At 33.4% G+C, this 26,710-nt stretch overlaps 2 protein-coding genes across 4 annotated transcripts; both read left to right on the forward strand.

The window, feature by feature from the left end:
- The first annotated feature begins 4,648 nt into the window (after window positions 1-4,648).
- LOC120195137 (4-coumarate:CoA ligase 1-like) lies at window positions 4,649-7,016 on the forward strand. The gene is made up of 5 exons (XM_039197238.1): window positions 4,649-5,728; window positions 6,028-6,226; window positions 6,296-6,509; window positions 6,612-6,714; window positions 6,817-7,016. Exons 1-5 carry the CDS (start codon window positions 4,730-4,732, stop codon window positions 6,931-6,933), a joined length of 1,632 nt encoding a protein of 543 aa, XP_039053169.1. The 5' UTR covers window positions 4,649-4,729; the 3' UTR covers window positions 6,934-7,016.
- A 10,978-nt stretch (window positions 7,017-17,994) lies between these two features.
- Window positions 17,995-26,150, forward strand: LOC120194877 (protein STRUBBELIG-RECEPTOR FAMILY 6-like). Of its 3 annotated transcripts, XM_039197055.1 has the most exons (17): window positions 17,995-18,099; window positions 20,428-20,712; window positions 21,485-21,617; window positions 21,709-21,780; window positions 21,873-21,938; window positions 22,034-22,105; window positions 22,202-22,273; window positions 22,386-22,457; window positions 22,539-22,604; window positions 22,717-22,779; window positions 22,872-23,182; window positions 23,498-23,778; window positions 24,000-24,271; window positions 24,811-24,943; window positions 25,139-25,278; window positions 25,379-25,535; window positions 25,788-26,150. In XM_039197055.1, exons 2-17 carry the CDS (start codon window positions 20,610-20,612, stop codon window positions 25,941-25,943), a joined length of 2,169 nt encoding a protein of 722 aa, XP_039052986.1. In that variant the 5' UTR covers window positions 17,995-18,099; window positions 20,428-20,609; the 3' UTR covers window positions 25,944-26,150. The 3 variants fall into 3 exon arrangements, with proteins under 3 accessions (XP_039052986.1, XP_039052988.1, XP_039052985.1); XM_039197054.1 differs by lacking the exon at window positions 17,995-18,099 and having other exon boundaries at window positions 20,406-20,712; XM_039197057.1 differs by lacking the exons at window positions 17,995-18,099; window positions 20,428-20,712; window positions 21,485-21,617; window positions 21,709-21,780; window positions 21,873-21,938 and adding an exon at window positions 20,035-20,039.
- Window positions 26,151-26,710: the final 560 nt, after the last annotated feature.

A 26,710-nucleotide genomic window follows, 5' to 3' on the forward strand; every position in this document is an offset into this window, starting at 1 on the left:
ATTTTCTAACAGTGATTTAAGTTGGGGACCATATTGCAAACGGAATAAATGTTGCGGGACTGTATTGCAAGTTTTAAAAGTTGGGGGACCTAAATGCAAGCTTCAGAAATGTTAAGTGACCATTACTATACTTTACCCTAATTTTTATATCAAAATTATTATTATTATTTTATGCCTTTTTCTACCGCTCAAAATACTAAAAAACTCATCTCATTATACTTCGACAGTTTAATCTTTTTTTTCAAAATCACTTTAATTCTTGTACAAACTTAACTTAAAATCTAAAACTCGTAAAATTCCAAATTACTTTAATATGTAATACTAATTTTCTGGATATTAAGATATACAATTTTCTTCTTTTTGTTTCTTTAATACTCTAAATTGGAATTTGAAAAAATATAATCGATCGTTATTAAATTGATGAGAATTCAAAACTAAATTGTTTTCACAAAAATGAAAATAGTTTTAAAGTTATTTTTAAAAGATAAATTTCTAATCATAATATTGTTAAGAGTGAATAAAGTAAGAATTAATTAAAATTCTAGTGATTGAATTATTTTTTAAAAAATGTTAGTGATTATAATAGGTGTAAAATTAAAGTAGATCGGTGAAATTTGTATTTTACTCTTCTAACAAAACGGAGGAAGCGCCATGGCTTTTCTAGTAATTGAGCACTGAAGATTCCTAACCGTAAAGACTAAAATCCGTTCCATTCTTTATTCTATAGCCTATAAATCTTGACTTAAAGCTTGGTTTTTCATTTATTTAGAAGTAAAACAAGCTCTTTCATTGGTCATTAGTGGGAAATCAATCACAATTATACTATGTAAAATATTCTTTTGATTGGCGTGATAAAATGATACTATGTAAACAATTTATATCTCCATTGTTTTGAAAAATAAAATATTTAAATTCGTATATTTATCTTTTATTCAAAACTATCCAAATAATATATAATAAAAATAAAATTTTATAAATCCAAATTTATCATTATTAAAAAATATAATTTCTATTCTTTAAAATTCTATACGTAAGAGAACCAATACTCTTAAACAATACTGATCAAACGTGAAGCAAACAATGCAGCGGATTACTTCGCAAAAATTGCCCCGAGTAATGGCGGTTTATTGACGCAATTCCACTCACCTCCAGATGACCTCAATTCCATTCTCCGCTGAGGCCTCCATGGTCCACCATTTTTAAGATGTAATTGATTTTCTTTAGCTTTCGCTTCATTAAAAAAAAAAACACTTATAAGCAAACGGCAGCATCTAACCCCAGTACCCTACAAGCCAACCACATCGTACATTAACAGTACTTCGTGAGTTGATCTAAAGTCTTAAAGCTGATAGTTTGAACGTTTTCAAACTCCAACTGTATTGGAGTTGCTTGGGAGCTTTACATTCTTCAACCTTGAATCCTCATCAATTCTGGGGTTGCTGTTGTACTGATATGGAGTGGTAGTATACTCCTACAAGTGACATAATACTAAATTATGATTGCAGTTGCAGTTGTAGATGATGTAGATTATAGTGTTTTATTTTTTAAAATTAGCTATATTTTCAAATCACGGACGTGATATCACGGTGACTTTAAAAATAAATACGATGTGTCCATTACACTGCATTGCAATTTAACAAGAGTTTGGCAGTGGCAGGTGCAGGTTCCCCTATATGCAAAGTATTTGCACGTAATTCCTTCAAGTTCTCATCAAGCTCTTTCACTCTTGCTTCAAGAATCTTGATTTGGTCCTTGTAAAAGTTCTCCTGGGATTCCAAATGAGAAATTACACCACCCAACTTTTAGTCACCTATGTGTATATGTAGTAGCAACCTACTGCATTAAAGGAAAGCTTCAAGTGGAATTCGTTAAAGAGTATTACCTCTTCTTTGTTGTCCTCATGCAGTGGTTCGAACTTTTTTTTCTTTCAAATATATGGTTATCTATTGCAGGTTCCTACTCACATAATTAACTGATCTTTCAAAAGCTTTTGCTCGTTTCCTTTCTTCTTCTACCCTGTCCTTGAACCAGCTGATAATTTGTTGGCTGTTCTCCCCATTTTCTTGATTTCATTCAGAACCTCTTCTTTATATGATTTCAGCTGATGTTTGATCTTTGATTTACCTGCTCACTGGCAATATATAATCAGCCCGTTTATGAGATTTTAGTAGCCCTGGACCAACTAAAAAATTACACTAATCAAAGGTTTAAATTACAATTTGTATTTATTTTTTACCACGTTGTGTTTATCATTCTTGTAAACTTAACATATAATAATGCGATCATTGCAAGTATCGTGATTGTGGATTTTTAATAACATATACTATTGTGGACATGTCATTTTGGTCGTTGCAGGTGTTCAAATTCGATTGTTGATATTATAGTTTTGGATGATGTCGTTACTACTGCATAGCAGTTATTGTTGTGGTTACAGACCGTTATTTAAGTTATTGTTTATAATGATAAGTGTTGAACATTTTTTTAAGGTAGCTTCATAATAATAATAAGTATTGAAAATATGAGCCCTAATAACAAATATTAAAAAAAGTAAATTTTAAGAGTATGCTCGTAATAACCAATATTTACAAATTGAACCTCTAATAAAAGTACTAAAAATTGGACTCAAAACAACAAAATAAATATTAGAAAAAATTGAATTTTAAAGTATGTCCCTAATAATAAATATTGAAAAAATTGAACCTCTGGTAATGAGTATTGAAAAAATAGCCTTTAATAACTAAGTTTTAAAAAATATTGGTAAAAAATTGGATATTTATACAAATATTAGAAAAATAAATTATAAAAACAGAGCCTTAATAATAAATATTAAAAAAATAAGTCCATAATAATAAATATTAGGGAAAATATATGCATGTTAGTTGAGAATGATCCAGAAAAAATGAGTTACAGAGAGCACCTTGGCAATGCTGGTTGAAGACATCTGAAACTGTAAAGTTGACGCTCTCCTCCAGGCAGGACCTCGTTCGTACAAGAATTCCAAGCAAACCGACCTACTCGTACCGTTCCATCTTCAATATTGCTTGTCATTGTGTTCATAATGACAACCATGGGAGGCCAAATTATTTTGTGATCTCTTGCATCGTCTGCTAAACCTTTCCAGGTACCATATATAGGGTCATTGGGAGGAATTGAGGTTCCCTTAATTATGCACAGCTCCCCTTCTAGAATTGTTTTAAGTAAATGTCAACCAAAGTTACATTAAAAACAAATAAAGAAGACACTAACCTGGAAGGCTGGAACTGGTTTGAGGAACATCTCCCATCCTTCTTCCCCTTAATCTTCCTGTAAGTTTCCTCCAGCTAAAACCCGTCATCCTTTGTCATCCCAGTTTATTCCTTGTAGCTCAATTCAACTAAATCTCTTCCGAGCACGCTGGTTTGCTCTCTCCGCGAGGTTGATCAACCGAGGCTCTGGAATCACTAAACCCTAGTGGGGTATAGTATTCCGTGCAGGGCAGTCTATTGCAGACAGCACATTCAGGTTTTTTCATGGCATCGCGGGCTGTATTTTCAAGCTCTTTTTCATAGGCGACCATGGACTCCTTAATGATCTACGACAGCCAGATCTTGGACTGAGGGGGCGGGTGAAAGACAATCACTCGCCCCTAAAATTCTATAAGTTTATTTTCTTCTAAAATTCTAGAAATTCATCCCCTAATATAAAATTTCCACGTCTCTGAGTGAGCTGCAACTCTTCAGCCAATGTGGCGTATGAAAGCTCGAAAATTCCGTCCTCGTCACCAACTCCAAGGAGAAGATCCAATGCTAATTCGTTGGCCATATTAGTAATTCCTGCCGAGTAACTAATGAATGCAGCCTATGCAGTTCTTCACAAAAAATTGCTGCCACTATAGATTCTCAGTCCTCGCTCTTTTTTTTTTTTTTTTTACAAGGGGGAAGTAAAGGTGACTACGTTAGTTCTTCGTTACAGACAATTAGTTTTACTTCTTAGGGGTTTCCATTAACTCATGCATTCTCTGAGGGAGTGACAAAGCATATCTCGCAATTCTGTCTGCTATCATGTTGCTGCTCCGTTTTACATTTTTGAACTACACTGCCCAATCTTGCTCCAGATAAGTATCAATATGCTGGACTATTGAAAGGTTTGTTTAACATGTGATTTACATAGTTTCCTCACATGACAGCCAAAATGTACAGATCAGAATCCCCAAGATGAAGTCCATTAAAGCTTTCTATATCAGGTATTCTCATGTAATAATTTAATGTCCTGGGAGGTGGAAAAGGGACGGTTTAAACATATCTTATGTTCTAAACTGTCACAATATTTAGGAGTGTTCACTCCTCGATTTTAATCCACCAAATGGAATTAATTCAATTAAAATGGTCGGCCACCGAGTTAAATTTCATTCTACCCTTCCAACAACTCTCTTCATCAACTCAACTTTAATCTGTTTATTTGTTAAAGTTCATTTCATTCATCAGATATAGTTACAAACTATCCAATATATATATACATATATACAATTGTTTCAATCAATTAACAAACTACCTTAACTTATTTCTAACAACTCTAACTAATATAACCTCCCAATTTCCACATTATTATATATCTATATTGTTATCTATCATTTCCTCTATATTGTTATCTATCGTTTCCTCTCAGGCTCCAATTTGTATTCAAAGCCTAAATTTCAAGTTTTAGCATATTTTTTTAAAATCTCTTCTGTATCTCAACTTTCAATTCCCAAATGGCACCCCAAGCTGAATTGCAAGTAGAAGAAATAATTTATCGTTCAAAGCTTCCTGATATCTACATCCCTAAGCATCTCCCTTTACATTCGTATTGTTTCGAGAACTTGTCTAGCGTTGCCTCCGGGCCCTGTTTGATTAATGGAACCACTGGTAGAGTTTACACTTACGCTGAAGTTGAGATCACCGCCCGGAGAGTTGCCTCGGGGCTCAACAAACTCCGCATCCAACAAGGCCAAGTGATCATGCTTTTGTTACCTAACACCCCAGAGTTTGTCTTGTTGTTTCTCGGAGCTTCGTTCCTTGGTGCCATTGCCACAACCGCCAACCCCTTTTTCACTCCGGCGGAGGTCTCGAAGCAAGCGAAAGCCTCCAACGCTAGGCTTATAATCACGCAAGCCATATACGTTGACAAAGTAAAAGAGATCGCCCAGAACAGCGATGTGAAGGTCATGTGCATTGACTCAGCCCCGGAGGGCTGTTTACATTTCTCCGAGTTGACTCAAGCCGACGAGAACGATATCCCCCAAGTCAAAATCACCCCGGACGACATCGTGGCACTACCGCTTTCATCGGGAACCACGGGGCTGCCCAAAGGGGTGATGTTAACACACAAAGGTTTAATCACCAGCGTTGCGCAACAGGTCGACGGAGAAAACCCGAACTTGTATTTCTACACAGAAGATGTGATCTTATGTACTCTTCCCATGTTCCATGTTTACGCTCTGAATTCGATAATGCTGTGCGGGCTACGTGCTGGGGCTGCTATTTTGATCATGCACAAATTTGAGATTGGACTGTTGTTGGAGCTGATGCAGAAATACAAAGTGACGATTGTTCCGATTGTGCCACCTATAGTTTTGGCCATTGCTAAGTCATCCGAAACTTCTAAATACGACTTGTCTTCAGTAAGGATTCTGAAATCCGGGGCTGGACCTTTGGGTAAAGAGCTTCAGGATGCTGTAAGAGACAAGTTTCCTTGTGCCAAACTCGGGCAGGTACGAGCAATTCAACTATTTTTAGTTTATGTGTTATAATTTTGTGCAACTACTCCAAATATGAACTTTCTTAATTTTTTTTGATAATTTGATTTTTCAAATGAATTGTGACGGTGGCTGGCCGGCTTTCTTTGTCCGATTGCTACCGTCTAGATTGGTGTCATAGGCTGTTTTATGCCCTCAGCAAGCAACAAAAACGTTTTCAACAACCTTGGACTTAATTGAATGTGAAAGTGAATGTGATGAATGGACATTATGGAGTAGGTTTTAATAAACATTACCTTGAAAACCTTTTACAGGGGTATGGTATGACAGAGGCAGGGCCGGTTCTAGCTATGTGTTTGGGATTTGCCAAGGAACCATTTGAAACCAAATCCGCGGCTTGCGGGACTGTGGTAAGGAACGCGGAGATGAAAATTGTTGATCCCGACACTGCTTCTTCCTTACCACGAAACCAGGGTGGAGAGATTTGCATTAGAGGAGATCAGATCATGAAAGGTAAATCACTCAGAAAATAAATATGACCAGAAATTTTAAAATAAAATATGAACCTTTGACTGCATGCAGTGTACCTTAATTACCCTGGGGCCACAGCTAGGACCATTGACAAAGATTGCTGGTTACATACCGGAGACATTGGTTACATCGATAATGATGACCAACTCTTCATCGTTGATCGGTTGAAGGAATTGATCAAATACAAAGGCTTTCAGGTTGCTCCTGCGGAGCTTGAAGCCATGCTCGTTGCCCATTCTGATATCACCGATGCTGCTGTGGTCGGGTAACTGAAAAGAACGGTTCATTTATAATCCATACTTATCTAATCTCTTGGTTTAATGTCTTTCTGAGTTACTTTAAATATATAATTTTCTGCAATTTTCAGCATGAATGATGTGGCGGCTGGCAAAGTTCCTGTTGCGTTTGTGGTGAAATCAGACAAATCAGAAATCTGCGAGGATGAAATCAAGCTGTACATTTCGAAACAGGTAATAATAATACTATTAACATATACTAGTAGTGGTTGAATTTGACCTGATGATGATGACAAATGTGACTTCACATATATACTCTGTTTTTTAATGGCGCAGGTGGTGTTTTACAAGAGAATAAGTCGCGTGTTCTTCATTGAAGCCATTCCAAAGGCACCATCGGAGAAAATTCTGAGAAAGGAACTGAGAGCTAAACTGGCTAATAAAACTCATTGATACCTGAATCCAGCCTTCCATGGAAGCTTGTGAAATAATATACAACCAAGTGCAAGGAGTCACTGTTATAAAATGGGACTGGTCATTTACGCGCCGACACTGAAATCCGAATTTTCTTTAATTAATTATTTATTTTGCTGTTTGTGATCACCTGAAAATATTTATGATCCACCACTGTACGTGTTCCTCCAATCTGACCGGTACAACATGCTAGAGAACATATAATTGATTAATATTTTGTTTATTATTATTTGTTTTAGTGGATGGAAAATTTGTCAGATTGATTTATTTGTAGGAATACAACAAAGAAAACAGTTCAGTGTTGAGGTTGCTTGATGTCTTTTTTCTCCGACAGGTGAATCAGACACTGGAGACACAAGTGGTACACTGCAATATTTCTAAAGGATACAAGATGCAGTTATTATGCCTTAATCTCAGCACAAATTACTGAAGATTGAAGACCATATGGTTTCATAATTGTGTAAAGTGCAATGAAATAATTTTCTAACCTGTTGGCTGTTGCAGAAGATTAACATTCGAAATCCCATGTGCAGACAAAGCTGTCGAATCAAACAGACTAAACTTAAAGATCTAAAATCCCTTTATTATATATAAACCCTTAAGTGACAGTTCATACACTACATTGCACAGTTGAACCATTACAACTGTAAGAAGCGTTTCCTCCATTGTTTCTACAAGCATTTCTCCAATTCCCCAGGAAAGGGAAAGTGAAGGAAAAAAGAAAAAAGTGATCTTTTATAAGAACCTAATACTTTCACCCTAATAGCAACAGGCAAACAACTCTTTGATACATGAATATAATTTTACCAGCTCCCTGAGATCATGCTTGATGTCTGCTTGGTGAAAAAGCAAGAACGCGGCAAGGCCATAAGCTTCCCCTGTTCCCCTTAAAACCTAATGGGATTACTCCAACCAAGTCAAAAACACAAAAGGAAAAATCTAGGAGAAAATTTGTAATATATTATACGCCACACTGGAGCTCCATAGAACCAAAACAGGATTTGCACGATTGATGAAGCCTAATTGATCTCAAAAGTCATCAAGAAAAACATGGTTTAAGCTGAAGAGTGCGGCTGGTGTTGCTGCTTGTCTAGTCATCCCCATGAATGTACCAACAAAGGAGCATGGTAGCACAACGGCGCACGATGTAGATTCGAGCACGTTGTTGTTTTACCAAGGATGCACACTTGGAGGAGAAGCCACTACCCTTTCTCTCAGGAGAGGCCTTAACTCCATGGTTGTATTGGTGCGACTGAAACTCACCCATGGCTAATACAAAAGTGTTGTTTTTACTAGATTTGATAGGATAAAGAGAAAAAAAAGCTCAACCTAGAGCTTGAATCCGTGTGGGTTAAGGGTAAAGAATATATATATATATATATATATACATTCCGAAATCCGAGAAAGGTTAACTGAGATATGAAGGAAGCAAGTGAACGTGTAGGTTCAAAAACTGAGGAGTTTGAATTTGCATGGAAGATGCAGTGTACATATATATATAACAAAGGGGAGTGGACGTGGTTTCGAGGCGTTTATTGCTTAATAATTAAATGAAACAATACCCTTACACAACAAAACACTACTTCCCTGCCTTCTCCTTTATACTAATCTTAAATGGTTGGAAACAACGAGGAATTATTTAATCAAGTAATGGGGATTAGAGAAGTGGCTGAGGATGAGCTTAAAAAGTGGAGAGCTGTTTAATGACGACAGGGCAATGGATTTGGCTGATGGGAACAATGCCCCGGCAAGATGGCCTCAATTTTGAGGTAGGACGTTGGTTTGGTTGGATTACTTGGATTTTCTACACCGTGGCTCCTACTCCAGCACACACACACACTCAGCTCTGTGTGGGCAAAATTTACAATTTTCTCCACTTGAGAGAATAAAATCTCGACCAATTTTTTGTGTCCTTTCAAATAATGGAAAATGGAAATGCCTGTGAATGAAAGATGTAAAAACTCTCTCGATCGAAATCCCAGTATTGTGTATGTTATGTAAATGGTGGTCATAGAATCAAAAGAGAAACTATGTTTGATCCAATGCATCAATGTTTACGGTATCATATATGTTATAAAAATGTTCATGGTATCCCCACCCAAGATTTTGCATTAGATAGCTGGTTCTTTATCATTAGCCAGCTGGGTTTGCTTTAAGTGAAAGATCCTGACAATTCTTAACCAGAAGTGACTATTCAGTGATCCATGCTGCCTACAGACGGCTCAAATTAGTTTACCAACATTTCCTCATTTCCTAAGCATATATCATATGTTCATTTGAACAAATTGGATATGGATATCCTAATCTTTTCCATGTATTACGTTTCAAGCAAGTCAGTATACATGACATTTCTATCTCCAAAGATTATTTTATGTTTTTTTTTTTTTTGAAAATTCTTGACGCAGAAATCTTTTGTCCCCTATAACACCATGAAATGGTATTCCCGCATCTTTTGCAATTCCTCTTCAAAGCTTTAAATGCATAATTAACAGCCTGTAGAATGGAAAAACATAGAAAACTGACTTCAACTCAAGTCTAGGTTTCGTATGGTAGCACTGCACTGCACCAGAAAAGGATTGAGAAACAAAGGATAAGTGATGAGCGTTGACCCATTGTTCGAGGAAAATAAAAGTCCATCTCAAATGCCTTTGTTTACAATTTTGATTTCCATTTCACCATCTATGTGCAATGTATGTGTATCCTTCCTTGGACCTTGGGCATTTAAAAACAGCGGTTTATCGATCTTCTAAAACCGAGTACAATTTCCTCAAGAAAAATAAAACCGAGTACAAAGATAAGTATTTACTCAAATTTCAAAATGATAAATCATCAAATAGAATAATTTTTTATTGATTCTTTTTAAATTTTACGAGGGACAAAATGGACATATAATATGAGTATAACATAACAAAAATATGATAATATAATAATTTCTTCTTAAAGAAAATGAAATACATCTCCATTTTCTTTTTCTCTTTAAAATTTTGTGCCCTTTTTTTATACATATAAACTTTTTATTCTTTGATTTTGTTTAGCCGGCGGCGAAATCAGTTTTGATGTTGGTTGTTATTCATTGGTTCTTTTTTTCTTTATATTTTAGTTTTTTAATAAGAATAATTCTATCTTTGTGGCACGTTTTTTTCTGTCTTTGCGGCACGTTTTTCATTTTATTTCTCAGTCGTTTGATGTTGATTGTCATCTTTGTTGATCGATGTCGGCACCAACTTTAATGATGGTTATCAATCGCCGACATTCTTTATTGTCTTTTTATTTTCTTTTGTTTTTTTGACTTTCAATAAAGTTGTCTGTATAGCACAATTTTCGATCGTTTGACCGTTGTTTTCACTTATTTTTCTAAGAGTTTATTTGACATCGCCACGACTGATCAAGATGACGCTTATCTATTATGTTGTTGATATTCTCTCCTTTGGACCCTCAGATTATATTTGGATACATGTTATGCGTTCGTGGATAGCTTTCCACATCGCTCAAGTCAGATTTACGGTTTGTCGATTGTCTTTTAATAGCTTTATTCCCTTTTGAGTTTCATTTGCCGATGCGATCATATATGTTTGTATCAATCTTTGTTTGAGTTTCTTGGTTATGTTTTAATCTTTCTTTGTATGGTCCTTATGTGATCTTCAGTTGCTAGTTTGTTTCATTTGTTATAGGAAATTATCCTAATTATATGTTTAATTTACGATTATGATTGTAAATATTTATTGTAATTGATATATTTCCTATTTTTAATAAAATTAGAGGCTTCTATCAAAAAAAGTTTGAAAAAAATATTTTTCAATCTCTCAATTTATTCAAATTAGATTTAGGCTTAATTAGAAAATAAGTACCCAAATTATATCGTTTTCCCCATATAGTTGCTCAAATTTTTTTCGATTCATTCAGGTGCCTAATGTTTACAAGCGTTATCACTTTACGTGCTAGACCGTAACTGTCGTTAAAAGACACGTGTTGCCTTTATAAAATTTTAAAAAAATTACTTAAATTAAAAAAAAACTTAAAAAAAATATTATATTTATGGGGGAAACCTTAATTTTTCTAAAATTAAAAGCCCAAATCCCTAAAAATCTCTAAAATCATCCTCAAATCCCTAAATTCCAACCACGATTGATGTTGCCGATGCCGCCTTCGACCGACATCGTCCTTGTCATCGCTTGCTTTATTAGGTCGCACAAATGTCGCGATTATTTCCTCAAATGTTGTGTCGTCAATCGATCTAAATTGCATTGTCGGTGGCTATTCTTCGCATGGGTGGTCATCGGGTGGAGGCACGGTTGGGGTAGGTTCAATCGACAGTGACCATAAAGGGCAGTGACGATAATCTGTGTATAGGGTTTAGATTTATGGTTTCTAAAGTTTGGGGTTTTTTAAAAAGGTTTTTGAAAATTTTGATATTTTTAAATATATTTTCAAGTTTTTTATTTTAAATGAAATTTTTAAAATTATCTGAATGTTACATGTGTCTTTTAACGACTTAATTTAATGGTTGTTACGGCCCGGACACCTAAAATGGTAACGTTTGTAACATAGACACCTAGATTAATCGGGGGGAACTTAGATGCCTATTAATTTCAAGTTTTTTATTTTAAATGAAATTTTTAAAATTATCTGAATGTTACATGTGTCCTTTAACGACTGAATTTAATGGTTGTTACGGCCCGGACACCTAAAATGGTAACGTTTGTAACATAGGCACCTAGATTAATCGGGGGGGAAATTTAGATGCCTATTAAAAAAGTATAGTTTTGGTAATTTTTTTCTAAATTAGGCTTAGAGTTATACTAATTCAAATTAATTGATAAAGCCTAAATGAACTTATATTTGGGCTACAACTTCGATTCTAAAACCCATTAGAAGGAAAACAATCGCATTACATTTAACTTGGGTCAAAACCCGAACCTACAGTTCTACGTATATCATGGCTTATCTCTCTAACTCACTCCCTACAATATCTAAATTGTCCCATAAACATTCTTTTGAATGTTACATTATCTTTTTCAAAAAAAAATATGTTACATTATCACTACGAATCAAACTAAAATTTAATTAATTATTTAATGATTTATTATATTATATAATATCTAAAAATAATAAATCAATTTTAACGTAATTATATGAATATAATTTTTAATAAAGTAAATGCATTTCCTTTCATGTTTTCAATTTCGCTTATCTATTTTTGGTTTACTCAGTAAGGGTTATTTTTATATAACACGCTAATTTTATTAAAAACAAGAAATATCTAAATTATTAAAACTCTATATTTATAATCATAAATTAAGCATATAATTTGGGTAATTTTCTACAATCATCGACACAAAAACTAGTCACGTAAGATTACATAAAATCATTTAAGGATTAAAAATTTAGCCAAGAAAATCAACCAAAAATATATACAAATAGATTTGATCGTCTCGATAAACGAATCAAAGGAATCAAGCTATTGAAAAATCATCGATAAACTACGAATCAGATTCGAGCGACGTGAAAAGCTATACACGAATGCAAATCATGTATCCAAATCTAATTAGAAAGTCTAAAATATGGAAGATCAACATGATAATAGATAAGCAAGATCTTGATCAGTCGTGGCAATATAAAATCAATCTTTAGAGAAAGATAAATGAAAACAACGATCAAATGATCAAAATGTGTCAAAAGATAGAAGATTTTTTCTTATAAAAACATATGAAAATGTGACATACATGTATACTTATTTAAATAAAAAATAAAAGAAAATGAAAATGTGACGTATGAAAATAAAAAGACAATTAAAAATGTCAACGGTCGATAATTAACATCAAAATTAAAATTATCATCTATCAACAAATACGAAAATAAAAAGAGATAAGCAGAGCATTAATGAGAGAGAACTAAGTTTTAAAAAAGTTTTTACAATCGAAATAACATTTAAGAGTTTAATTTTACATCAATCTGATTTCATTATGGAAAAAGTATTGTATTTATTTTTAGTTGTTCTCTCTAAATTATTTGTTATACAAATAGAAACGATTAACTTTTCATTAAAAAAGATAAAAATATTAAAAATTAAAATGAAAGTTTACAGTTAAAAATTTAAACTAAATATATAATTAGAACATATTCATGTAACCATTAACATATGAAACTAGTTGTTTGAGATCATACAAGGAAAATATTAAAACTCTATCTAAAAACTCGAATAGAAAATAGATACGAACAGATCTGACTGCATCAACAAACTAACAATGACTCAAACTATTGAAAGATCATTGACAACCACAAATCAGAGTTGAGCATTGTGAGAAAAATATTTTCGATTGCAATACGTGTATATAAGTCTAGTTCAAGGGTCTAAAGCATTAAATATCACGCATTAAATATCACCACGATAACAAATAAACGTTATCTTGATCAATCGATGCGACGTCAAATCTAATTCTAAAAAAATTAAACGAGAAAAATTCAAATGACCAATAAAAAAATTAGCAAACGTGCCAAAAAAATTAAAAATCATAAAGATAGAATTATTTTAAATAAGAAAAATATAGATATTATATAAAAATAAAAAAATATAGGAGATCAACAACTAACACTTGTATTAATATTTCGGTCTACTAAACAGGGGGAAAGAAATAAAACGACTCTAAGTCGAGGGGAAAACTCGTCTCTAAATATTTCTTAATAGTAATTACTAGGACCTTTGACATAATTGCCTTTTATAAATGTATTAGTATGTTCATTTTTCATGAAATTCCACAGTTTAATTACCTTAGCCCTTAAATTACTCTCACGTCCTTAGAAATAAGTGACATGTTTTAAATTATATAATATATAAATAATTTTTCTATAAATGAAATGCGATTAAAAAAGATTAAGAATTAAAAACATTAGGTACTAATATCGTAAAACTCATTTGTGATGGTTATTCCAACAGAACGGAAATTCTTATGACGGAAGGAAAGCGGTTAATAATTATATATCTTATTTGGAGAAAAAAATGGGAGCGGTCACCGACAGAAATTAAAGTTAAGCTTGGATGGGAATTTCACTTTGAATTACAAACCTAGCATTTCAAAGACAAGGTTGCTATTAACAGCGCCACATGGCGTGGACCACAACATCCTTACGGGGCCTCTCTTCTTTTTTCCTGATAATTCCTTGTCTCCTGCCATTTTTGTCTGTAACTCCTTTTTATATTTTTATTATTGCCACAGTTTCATAGTACTAAATTATGTTATATATTTTTTTAGAAAAAGCCAATGCTAAAAAATTTCTGTGAAATTACTTTGTGATAATTAAAATATTATTTTAGAAGTCCTCTTTATGTATTATTTTTATTTAAATTCGGTAAAAAGAGTGAGCAAACAAATAAAATTTTTCCAAATCATGACTATTCTCTTTAAAAGAAAATGCGTATCCCCCCCCCCCTTTTCTTCGTCCATGGTGACTTTAAAGGGTTGTTCGGATGGTGAGAAGATAATTACTGAAGGGTTCTAGAATCTATTTCCTTGGTTTGGATTGTAAAAATTCCTGATAGGAATAAAAAATCAATTTCCAACAATACCATTTTTGTGGGTATTTTACCTAGGGATGGGCATGAAACCCGAACCCGATAAATTCTGATTCGACCGATCGAATTAGTTTTTTTTTTAAAAAAAAAATTCTAATTCAGTTCGGTTTTTTTAATGTGGTGTTCAAGTCAGGCTGGGTTTAGGGTGAAAAATACCCGATCCGACCCAGGAAAAATAATTTTTACCTTATATATTTATGAATAATTACAATAATACCCTTATATATTTTATTTTTTTTCAATTAAGTCATTGTTTTTATTGAATAAAAATAATATTTTTATTATTATTTCGGGTTGGGTCGGTTTTTTAATTTATATATCGGGTTGGGTCGGGTTCGGATCAGGTGAAATCTTGTTTCAGTTTGATCGAATCTCGGGTGGAAGATTTCTTGTTCTCGGATTAAATCGGATGAACCAAAAACTCGACCAATGCACATCCCTAATTTTACCGCCCCCATTGTTTAGGTATTTTTCAATTCCTATCAATATGGACTAAAATACTCTTAAAATAAAAGAGTTATTTCAAAAATACCCATGCTATGTTTTTCTTTGCTTTGTTTATCAGCAACTGTGAACTTTGTAAAGGTTAGTTAAAATGGTGAATTTGACAATTTTAATTTTTTAATATTAATCAAGATCACATTAAATATTGATATATTTTTGTATAATTAATTTATGAACAAACAGTTAAAAAAGGGGAAAAAGATAAAAGAATTTAATAAAAATTTATGGTAAATGAAAACTCTAAACTCTCAAAAAAAACAACTTTAATCAACTGCTCCCCTTTTATATTCAAATATTATGATACTAAATTGGTATTGCGTGTATAAATGTTTAATAATTATTTTAAAAGATTTATATAATATCGATATTATATGATTTTGAATATTAAAAAGTAAAATCATTATTATTTTTAATAATGTATATATATATTCTATTCAATAAATAAAAAACAATTTAAAAAATAATAAAACAACCCATGTGGTCATGTACATTTAAGTAGGAATAAAATGATTCATCTATTAAAATTTTCATATTCTTCTATAGTTAAATGTTGATGTAAAATACTAATATATTTTTAGATAAATGATGTAAAAACTAATACTAATTAATATTAAAAGAATATAGGATATATTTACTCTTTTATTCTCTTCATTTATCTTTTAGATTTTATAAAAAAATACAAATTTTATGAATTTAAATTTTATAAAAATATATATAAATTAAAAATAATAAAATAATATTTTTAATGAATTATTATATAAAAATTTTCATTTGAATATTCTGAATTCAACTTGGTGAAAAACAAATATATAACAAAGACAATTTGGTAAAATATACAATTCTCTAATCTTTTATTCATTTAATTAAACATTATAATCTTACATTCCTGATAAATAAACCAAACACAATAATGCAACATTCTCAGTAATGTTACATTCCGATAATCCTATTTTTAGAGGTAATGCTACATTTCATGAACCAAGCGCACCCTAAAAATTGTTTCTTTTATATTATTGAATAATGAGTATGTATTTTAATTGATTTCAATTATACACTAACAATAGGAAATAAAATCAAATAATTCAATTTTATAAAACATAAAATAAATAATTTATATAAAAGGGTACAAAAAGTTAGTCGATGCAAATAGAACACTCTCAATGTTTATTTATTTATGATTAATATTTAAACAAACTGACATTTAATTTCGTTACACTAGTTTGATTATAAGTTTATTTGAAAATCAAAACTAATATATTTATTATTGTAACTTTTAGGGTTTTATTATTTTTAATTTATAAGTTAGTCGAATGTTTAATTGAGAAAGATAATGTCACGGTTGTTAAAAAAATTGAGAACATTACAATAGTTGGTATCCATTTTTTGTGAGACGCTCGAGTTATTGACTGCAAATCTACATATTAAAGTTCGATTTATTAAGAGAGAGACAAATAATATTGCACATGAGTTTGTTCGATGGATTTTATTTTATTTATTTATTTTGAGAAATATTTATCTAATTATATTATACAAATTGTACTCACTGACACATTCATGGTTAAATTTTTTTTACTCATCTTGTTTTTTAAAAGATGAAAATAATAAGATTGAGATTTTTTATAAAGGAAATAAAGTATTTAATATAAACCTTGAAATTTAATATAAACTAAAATAAAAATAATATATCTTGTAAATATATTATAAATATATTTGGTTGATTGGTCAAACTATTTATTTTTATTTTTTCATATTACCTTATGTCACGAATTCTAGACTCGTTATGAACATTTTCTTTTCTTCTCTTAGAGTCCTCATTCCCCTCTCCTCTAAGTAAAATTAAGATTAGATTTAAAATTTGTCAAAAAAGAAACATTAAACTTCCATAGAATGTTTATACTATAATTTTAAAAAATTAACTAAACTAATATTACGTCTTAGTTAAATAACGAGTGAATTTACGATATGGTAAATAATTTGATCTTAATATATTGTATCATATACCATTAACGATAAATATGTTATTTAAGTTATTTAAAAATTTACTTCAATTAATAAAAAAATTACTTCAAGTACATTACATCATTAACTATCCTTTTTAAAGAAAAAACCTACCAATCTGAAAATATTCTTTACTCTTTTTAAACTATCCTATTTACTTATAATGACTTTCTTATTTTAAAAAATCTGAACTTTTATATTGTTAACCAATTAATAAAACAAGTGAATGAACTGAATTTAAATATAAATAAAACAAAATGTTATTTGATATAGTGACAACCATTAATTATCCTTTAACCTGAAGGTTCAAATCTAAATATATGATTACGTGGGTATATTAATTTATATGAAAAACTAAAATAAAAATACTTAGATATTAGGAATTTATAATAAATGATATTCAAATAATAAAATAATAGACTTGTGCAATAATTTTGTGTCGGTCCAGTTTAGTTCAACTACCCTGATAAACAGAAATAAACCAACTACAAATGAATTGTTTTTAGTTTGAGAGTTATGATCACAATTAAAAGGATTTGAAAATGCGGAGGGTGTTGATCATAATCTCTACCTTCTTACATCATCTGACAGTGGCTGCCACTGTTCAATTCACTCATCCTACTTTAATCATTCAAGAATCTCTGCCTAAACAACTTGAAAATTTCTATTACAACAACCCAAACCCAAAGCTCAAAACAAGGAGAATTTGTGAACAGGTAATATACTTTTCTTAAAATCGGTGATAATGACATAGACAAATCATGCACTATGCTTTCCACTTTCAACTGTTTTCAAAAGCAAATGTGATTATTTAATTTATTTATCAATCATTCCATCAATAAAGCAGTTTATCTTTTTCTTCTTCTTTATTTCTGGTTCTTATGAAATGCTTTGCGTGATGTGGTCATCTCTTTGATCCAACACCCAACTACTGTATAAGTATGGCTGCAAAAATTAAATAAATCCCAAAGCCTAAAGAAAAGTGTGGGCATTGTGAAAGCTACGAGTGCTGTTTTATCATTAGATAATGAAGGAAGTGAGTATTTAGTTAAGCCATATACGCCTACCAAAGCGTAAGCATCTCTTTACTTTTTCGTTTTTGACAGTGTCAGTCATGCAAGAAAGGAACAAAAAAAAAAAACCCAAATTACAAGAATGGAAACCGTGTTCTGCATATTTGTTTAAGTGACTATTTTCCGGTATATCAACGGTGATTGGTATTATTTTCGATCTAATATCGATCAGATTATATTTTTTGATCTAACACCCTTAACAGAAAAACGCGCCCCTGCACCGCGCTATATGCTGATTTGACGCCACGTGGGTATAGCGCGCCCCCTGCCCCGCAATATACGGTGATCTGGCGCCACGTGATTATAGCGTGCCCCTTGATCCGCGCTATACCTGGATATCTGACACGTGGGGTATAGCGCGGTACAGGGGGCACGCTATACCCCTAATTACCAACCCTTTACGTCCTCATCCTCCCTATAAATACCCACATACTCAATTACTTTTATCACACTAAATTCTCACAAATTCTCTAAATTTCTCTCAAATATTCTCTTTTTAAGGTATATTTTATAATATTTTTACTATTATGTTTTTACTTTATTTAATATTTTACTAATATAATTCTTTTGCAGATATATAATGGAAGGCAGTCTACTTCGCTCGGATATAAATCATATATCTCTACACTTTGCTAATACGGTAACTTTTAACGTTTTAATTTAATTTAAATTATTAGTAATATTTAATTGATTTATTATATGTATAATTATTAGATTAAGAATTAAATATCTCGACACTTTGTTGATACAGTAACATTTTAACGTTTTAATTTAATTTAAATTATTAGTAATAATTAGTTGATTCATTTAATGCATGATTATTAGATTAAGAATTAATTTTTGTAATTATTTATTTTTAGGAGAAGGACCGTGTATTAGATCATTTTATTAGGAATCTTAAGTTAGTGATACCCAGCCGTGTTTTGCTGTATTTAGTAGAGGCTGGATTCGGTTACATAGGTAGATATCAGGGTCACTGTAAAATAGAGTCAGACTTGATTTCTGCCTTAGTACAGCGGTGGAGGCCGGAGACCCATACATTCCATCTTCTGTGCGGAGAGTGCACGATCACGCTTGAGGATGTTTTTATGCACCTGGGGCTTCCGGTGGATGGAGATGTGATATCGGGGATAACTTCCGGTTCTTGGACTACTTTGTGTCGAGATAGTCTATGACGTGTCCCGGAAAATTTTATCGGAGGTAGGATACCGTTAAATTGGTTAGATGTCAATTTTCGGGAGTTGAGCGCAGACGCCTATGAGGTTGAGGTTAAGATGTATGCACGGGCATGCATACTGCAGTTGATAGGAGGGTTGCTGATGCCGGACAAATCGCGCAACCTAGTTCACTGCATGTGGTTGCGATATCTTAGCGACTTTCGTCTCGCCGGATCATTCAGTTGGGGCTCGGCAGTTTTGGCTTTGCTGTACAGGGATATGTGTGGAGCCACTGACTACAGACGTAATGCTATCGGCGGATGTCTCCTGCTGCTGCAGTCTTGGGCATGGTATCGATTGCTTTTTTTATGTCCTGTTGTGAAGAACCCATTCATATTTCCACTACTTCTGAGGTAATTATAAAACTGATTTTGTATATTAATAATTTTATACAGCGTATAACAAATTTTTTTCCTTGAATAGGTGGTCTACTGATAAGAAAAATCATCAAGAGCTACCTGATGATTTAGAAAAAAATTAGGGTGCTAATCGATCAGAAAGCTGACATACATGTATGAATTTTAATGTTTAAAAATTGATTTTAGATTATAGTTATATAATTAGATTATTATTTTGATAAAAAAAATATATATTATTTGTTTTAGTTTTAATGGGTGTCATATTCTACTGATTATAACAAAATTACCTTATAACGAAAAAATCGCACGAACTTCTAAATCAAATTTGAGAAGATTGCGAGAATTATTACTCGTTGACGGAATTGTTGTATTAATTTATAAGAGATGATAGATGCGAGGAGATGTGAGCCGGAAGAGTGTATTTATAAGCATATAAGGCACGGTATCTGCACCGCGCTATATGTAATTATTCAGATAAAAGATATAACGCTGATCAGAGACCGCCTTAAATATAATTTCGGCGTATAGCGCGACCCCTGATCCGTGCTATACCCCTACCTGGCGTATAGCGCGGATCAGGGGCGCACTATACCCACGTGACGCCAGATCATCGTATATCGTTGGACAGAGGACGCGTTATACCCACGTAAAAATTTAGTATGACCGGTGTTAGATCAATAATAATACCGATCACCGGTGATATACTGGGAAAATAGCCTGTTTAAGTAATAATGTGGATGATAATGCTACAGGCATAGGCAGTGTAAGCATCTAAGCTTCTCCGTGGCTTGGGATTCTTCTTGCAAATCGTGCTTGCCTAACTTTTTCTTGGGTATGACTAAATAAGTATAAATTCGCAGCGTTGGAAGAATAAGAAAGAGGTCTCAGACCAAAACCATTTCTGGTATCTGGGAAGTGACCGGTTTAGGGAGAGATGGTGAGGAAGTGGAGAACAGGTTTGGTTTTGGTGATGTTTGCAGTCTGCATTTTGGGGCTCAAGCCCAGGTGTTCCGATGGTGCAACAGATCAAGGCGACGGTTGGTGTTATTTCTCTTTGCTTTTATGCCTTATTCTGCTCATTTTTATAGATTTTGCATATGTTTAAGTTTCGTGGTAAATCTGTGCTTTTTTCTTCTTCTTTTATGTGGCTTTTGCTTTTGTTACCTTTCTGTTATCTGTTTTGAGCTGCTTGCGGCTTCAAATGGGCCGACTTCATTGCATTGCCTTTTAAACTTTGTTAGCGTTGTTTAAAAATTTTGATATTGCTTTTCGAAGCTGGGTTCTTTTATATTATGGAGATAAGAGATGAGAAATGTTTGGTTTTTCATTTGGCATTTCGGTTCATAACTTGATAGGATATGGATTTTTTTTTTTTACAAATTTGTATATACAGCAAAATCGGGCCTGGCCATGTTACTTGTCCTTTCTTTCCCTCTCTCTATATACTGCAAATACATATCAGTTCTCCGCTTAAAAGGTTATTCATTGAAACTGAGATCACTTTAGTTTTCAGATTTCGCCGTTTTTTTTTTGGTTCCATTATTTCTGGCCAAATGTTGTTCGGACTAATAATTTCTCATTAATACCTTGTTCCCTGTGAAACTGCTAGGTGCTACTCACTTGCTGGAGGGAAAATTTTGTTAAACCACACATACGTCCATGAAAGCACACATAAACATACGATTGATTATGTTATGTGTATTTTTTTCATTGAACTTTTGCAACATTGCTGTCGAAGAATTTAAGATATGTAATTAGAAATTCTCTCATTGGGTTACTCATCCTGCTTGTGTGATCTTTGACATGCAGCTACTGCCCTAGGGGTTATGTTCACCAGTTTAAACTCTCCGCAGCAGCTTACCGGATGGACTGCTAACAACGGCGATCCATGTGGGCAGCCCTGGAAAGGTGTTATTTGCTCAGGCCAACGTGTTACGGAAATGTGATCTTCTGTATTCCCTGTTTTCCTTTGATATGTTTTGCCCTTCATGATGTTCCTAACTTTTACACTCATCGACTCTCCTGTTTATTAGTCATCTGTCAAATCTTGGACTTTCTGGGTCAGTGGGTTACAACCTTGAAAGTTTGACATCCTTGAAGGAACTGTAAGAAACCTAATCTTCAACGGTGTATGTACTTGTGTGTATACTATGAATGCTTGTGTATGATCTTCATACTGATGTGAAAAATTCTGCAGGGACTTAAGCCAAAACAATCTTTCAGGAAATATACCATATAATATTCCTCAGAACTTGACACGGCTGTACGTTTCATATGAGCGTTTATTTTGTTTCCTGTTACTACTACTTCATTCTGATTTTTTAGTGAACTTTATATAATGTATTCATTTCTATGCAGAAATCTTGCATATAATCAATTTACTGGAAGCGTCCCTTATTCCATTAATCAGATGCATTCTCTTCAATACCTGTAAGTAATGTTCCAATTATTTATTTCACCACACAAAGTCCAAAGACTGTTAAGCACTTATCCTTTTTTTCTCCTTTCTTACTACTGGAAATGCAGAAATCTTAGTCATAACCAGTTACAGTACCAATTAAATGACATGTTTGGACCACTTTCTTCTCTCTCCACAATGTAAGATATTCTTCTTACCACCAATTAGATTATATAGACTTTCATGTATGCCTGTCCTTTAATCTAATTTGAGAAAGACTAAGTTTGCAATTATTTTTACTTTTTGCTTCAGGGATCTCTCGTTCAACAATATAACTGATGCTCTCCCTGAGAGTTTTAAGAATCTTACAAGTATGAAGTCTATGTAAGTATTAGAGGCAATATCTTTTGTGGAACAAGTATAAATGGCTGATGTTCTTGAATATTTCGTTTACCCTTTTTGCAGGTACTTGCAAAATAACCAGTTTACAGGCACAATTGATGTCCTTGCCAACCTTCCCCTTGATAGTCTGTGGGTGACCAGTATATCAGTTTAAATATTCTAACATGTAGTCTCTTGTTTTCTTATCATGTAATTGAAACTGTAAGACTGCCCTTATGATGGTTGTTTTTTTGCCCATCAGGTATATTTCCAATAACCGTTTTACCGGCTGGATACCTGATCAATTGAAAAGCATCAATTTGCGGTAAGCATTTGACTTCATTATCAAGTGCTCCATTTCTATTTTGCGTCAAAGAAAGTTCTTCACAAGTTTAATTTGGAAAATCTTCATGGCAGGACGGATGGCAATTCATGGAGTTCAGGGCTTGCACCCCCTCCTCCACCTGGTACCCCTCCTGCTCCTAGAAACAACAGAATGCACAAATCTGTTAGCCATACTTCCCCCCCAGACAGTGGTTCCAGTAGTGGCAGTACCAGCAAATCAGGGATTGGAGGTGGAGGCATAGCAGGAATTGTGATATCTATCCTTATTGTTGGCGCTATACTAGCATTCTTTCTGGTGAAGAGAAGATCCAGGAGATCATCATCAGATATTGAAAAGCTTGATAGTCAATCTTTTGGTCCTCTAGTTTCTAAGGAAGTGCAAGGTAACTCTCATACTTTATCTGCAATTCCATGTAGTGACTAGCTTGAGTGTCACCATATATCTATCTTTATTGTTTTCTCCATGTTGCTTGTAATGCTGTGCCTTTTAAATAACAGATTCTGAGAGTGTGTTTCAATTTCAGCTGCAAACTGCTATAACCCTTTTCTTGTAGTTATTAAATCTCTTAAGAACATATAAGGAGTTTGAGTGTCACCATATAATGTTCTTATTTTATCATATCAAAATGCTACTTCATGCAGCTAGACACTTGTTTAGTTCTTTTGATCTATTTCTTATGCTTAAAATTGTATTGCAGGAAGGAAATCCATTCAATCTTCTTCTTCACTTGACACCAAGATGTTTGATAAACCCGCTTCAGTAAACCTTCGACCCCCATCGGTTGACCGTCTCAAATCATTTGATGAAGAAGACTTTTATAATAAGCCTGTTGTTAACAAAGCTATCACAACTCCTATAGATGTTACATCATATTCGATAGCAGACCTCCAGATGGCTACAGGTAGTTTCAGTGTTGAAAATCTTCTTGGTGAAGGAACTTTTGGATGTGTATATCGAGCTCAATTGGATGATGGCAAGGTAGACTTGCTTCCTAGAAAACCCATGGTTATGTCAACATAAATGCAGCATGATTATCGTCGGTGAAAATAACCCATAATGCAATTAATACTACAGATGCCAATTTTTCTGGTCTCCCTAGTTTTTTCCCTTCAGAGTTTGACATTTTATTGTCTCAACTGCTATAAAAATGATATACTCGATACTCATCTATATGCCAACTTTTGCTTATACTGCTGTAGGTTCTTGCTGTGAAGAAAATAGATTCAACAGCTCTTCCCAGTGAAATGTCTGACGAATTTATAGAGATGGTTTCAAATATATCCCAGCTGCATCACACAAATGTAACAGAGCTGGCCGGCTATTGTTCCATGCACGGGCAGCACCTGCTTGTCTATGAGTTCCACAAAAATGGCTCACTTCATGACTTCTTGCATTTATCAGATGAGTACAGCAAGCCATTGATTTGGAACTCCCGCGTCAAAATTGCTCTGGGGACTGCACGTGCATTAGAGTAAGTTGATAATTCAATAATGGAGAACAATATCTATAGTTTATCTCAATTTAGATCATCAGAAAAGGGAAGGAGTTGCAAGTAATCTCCTTTTCATTTCCTTCAGAACAGCTAATCCAGCTCATCATAACCTGCTATATATTTTACTTTATTGTCTTCTTCTTCAAGTAGTGTTAATTTGGTTTTTGCACCATCTACTTGAAACAGTTTACTAATTCGTAGTGTCTTGTTCAACTTTTTCCAAGTCATGCATGGCATTCCAAGCATTCCATAAAACCTTTGTCAAGTGGTGGTAGTTCAATGATAGGGTTAACACTGTTGTCATGTCTTAAATTAGAGATACCCTGATTGAGAAGTAATTATTTGTAAGACGCTAGTAGAGTATCTGTTGAATATTAGAAACCTCTAATTTTTGTCAAGATTAGGTGTGTAGTTTTCAGTTATCTATTTATAACGCAAGGGGCCTTCTTACCTGCTGTGCTAATTATCTTGTGTCCAATGGTTACATTGAATTCATAAAAGGAAATCTTTTTTTCTAGGTACCTTCATGAAGTTTGCTCACCGTCTGTTGTTCATAAAAATATCAAGTCAGCCAACATCTTACTTGATGCTGAGCTCAATCCTCACCTTTCAGACTCAGGATTGCCAACCTTTATTCCCAATGGAGATCAGGTGAATATCGTGTATTGTCGAATTCACTGTTATTGCATGAACTCATCATTTCCTTCAAAGTTTTTGAGTTTTGCACTAGATCACCAACTATGTTGTAGAGCATTTATTCGTTGAATTATGGAGTCTCTTTTGTTCGATATGCATTCTCTGTTTCCTTCATAGGCTCAAGATTGGCAACCTTTATTCCCAATGCAGTTACTGAATGGTGATGAAATGGGTTCTGGATACAAGGCACCGGAGGTTACTATGTCTGGGCAGTACTCCCTGAAGAGTGATGTTTACAGTTTCGGGGTGGTTATGTTAGAACTTCTCACAGGGCGTAGGCCATTTGATAGGTAAGGAATCCTCTATCCAGAACTGGGTATTCCATCATTTAACGTAATAACATCTTGTTATTTCACCACAATTCTAACTTAACATGAGTGTTCTTAACAGTACAAGGCCAAGATTAGAGCAATCTTTGGTTCGATGGGCAACACCTCAGCTCCATGATATCGATGCTCTATCTAAGATGGTTGATCCAGCACTTGAAGGGCTTTACCCTGTTAAATCTCTCTCTCGTTTTGCCGATGTTATTGCACTTTGTGTCCAGGTAATGCCTTGGTTGAAAAAAGCCAGACTAGCTCCCCTTTTTCTTGTTTCACCATGTTGGATGTTCAATGATTTGTGCACAAGTTTGGTGTTGATGCAACAGTCAATTTTCTTAACATATAGAAAGAGAATGGACATACCGTAAAACATGAATTTTTACTTACCTGTCTGGATGGGAAATGGAAAATAACTTGTTAAACAAATGCACCGCCGTAGTACCGAACTAATCCTTTTAATGATTTCCTTGGGGCAGCCTGAACCCGAGTTTCGGCCTCCAATGTCGGAAGTGGTTCAAGCATTGGTTCGATTGGTGCAACGAGCTAACATGAGTAAGAGGACAATAGGGACAGACCAATATGGTTCTCGACGAACCAACAGCACCGATGAATCACATGACTATATGTCCTAAATTGTTGCACTATATAGGCTTGCCTTTCTGTGTTGGAGACGAGGACTTCGCGATTCTAATCGTGCTGTCTCTCTGTTTGATTACAATATTATTAATGTTATATATACAACTCCCTAACTTTAGCTTCAGTTTCAAGTCAACCATGCACTTTGTAAAATGTTGCAATGTAGTCCAACCAGTGGCATCCACTGAAGTTCTTTCATACTTTACGTACGCATTGCACTTCACTGGTGTTTCTCTTGTTCTTTCTACAATAATAATGCTCATTATTCTCTAGGGGCACAGTTCCCTTGTGTTACCAAAGGAGGCTGGTAATTGGTAAGAGGGAAAAGTTGTAAATGATGAAATTTAAAGTCGGTGTTCATTCGATTAATAATAGAGTCAAATAATTAGTAGCTGAATTAATCCAACAATTACAGTTTTTATTATTAAAATAAGTATATTCGTCAAATGAATATCAAGTGTGAATAAAAGTTTATCTATCGCTAGTCAAAAACTACAACAGTTAAATATTTAAGCTATTTTGTTATATATTTACGATATTTTAATTAATTCTGCTTAATTAAATTGAATTAACATATAAATGAACTTTTTTAACCATCTTTCTAAAATCAATTCAATTTTTTATATCAACCTCTTTTATTAGTTTCCATAATTAATTTTAATCTAAATACTTATCAAAATTTTAAATTTCAATTCTGATTCAAATACTACATAAATAATATGATTAAATTATAAAAGCTTTAAATTATTAAATTATAAAATAA

Source organism: Hibiscus syriacus, unplaced genomic scaffold, assembly GCF_006381635.1.
Source record: "Hibiscus syriacus cultivar Baekdansim isolate YM2019G1 unplaced genomic scaffold, ASM638163v2 tig00117005_pilon, whole genome shotgun sequence".
In the NCBI taxonomy this organism is placed as follows: Eukaryota; Viridiplantae; Streptophyta; class Magnoliopsida; order Malvales; family Malvaceae; genus Hibiscus; species Hibiscus syriacus.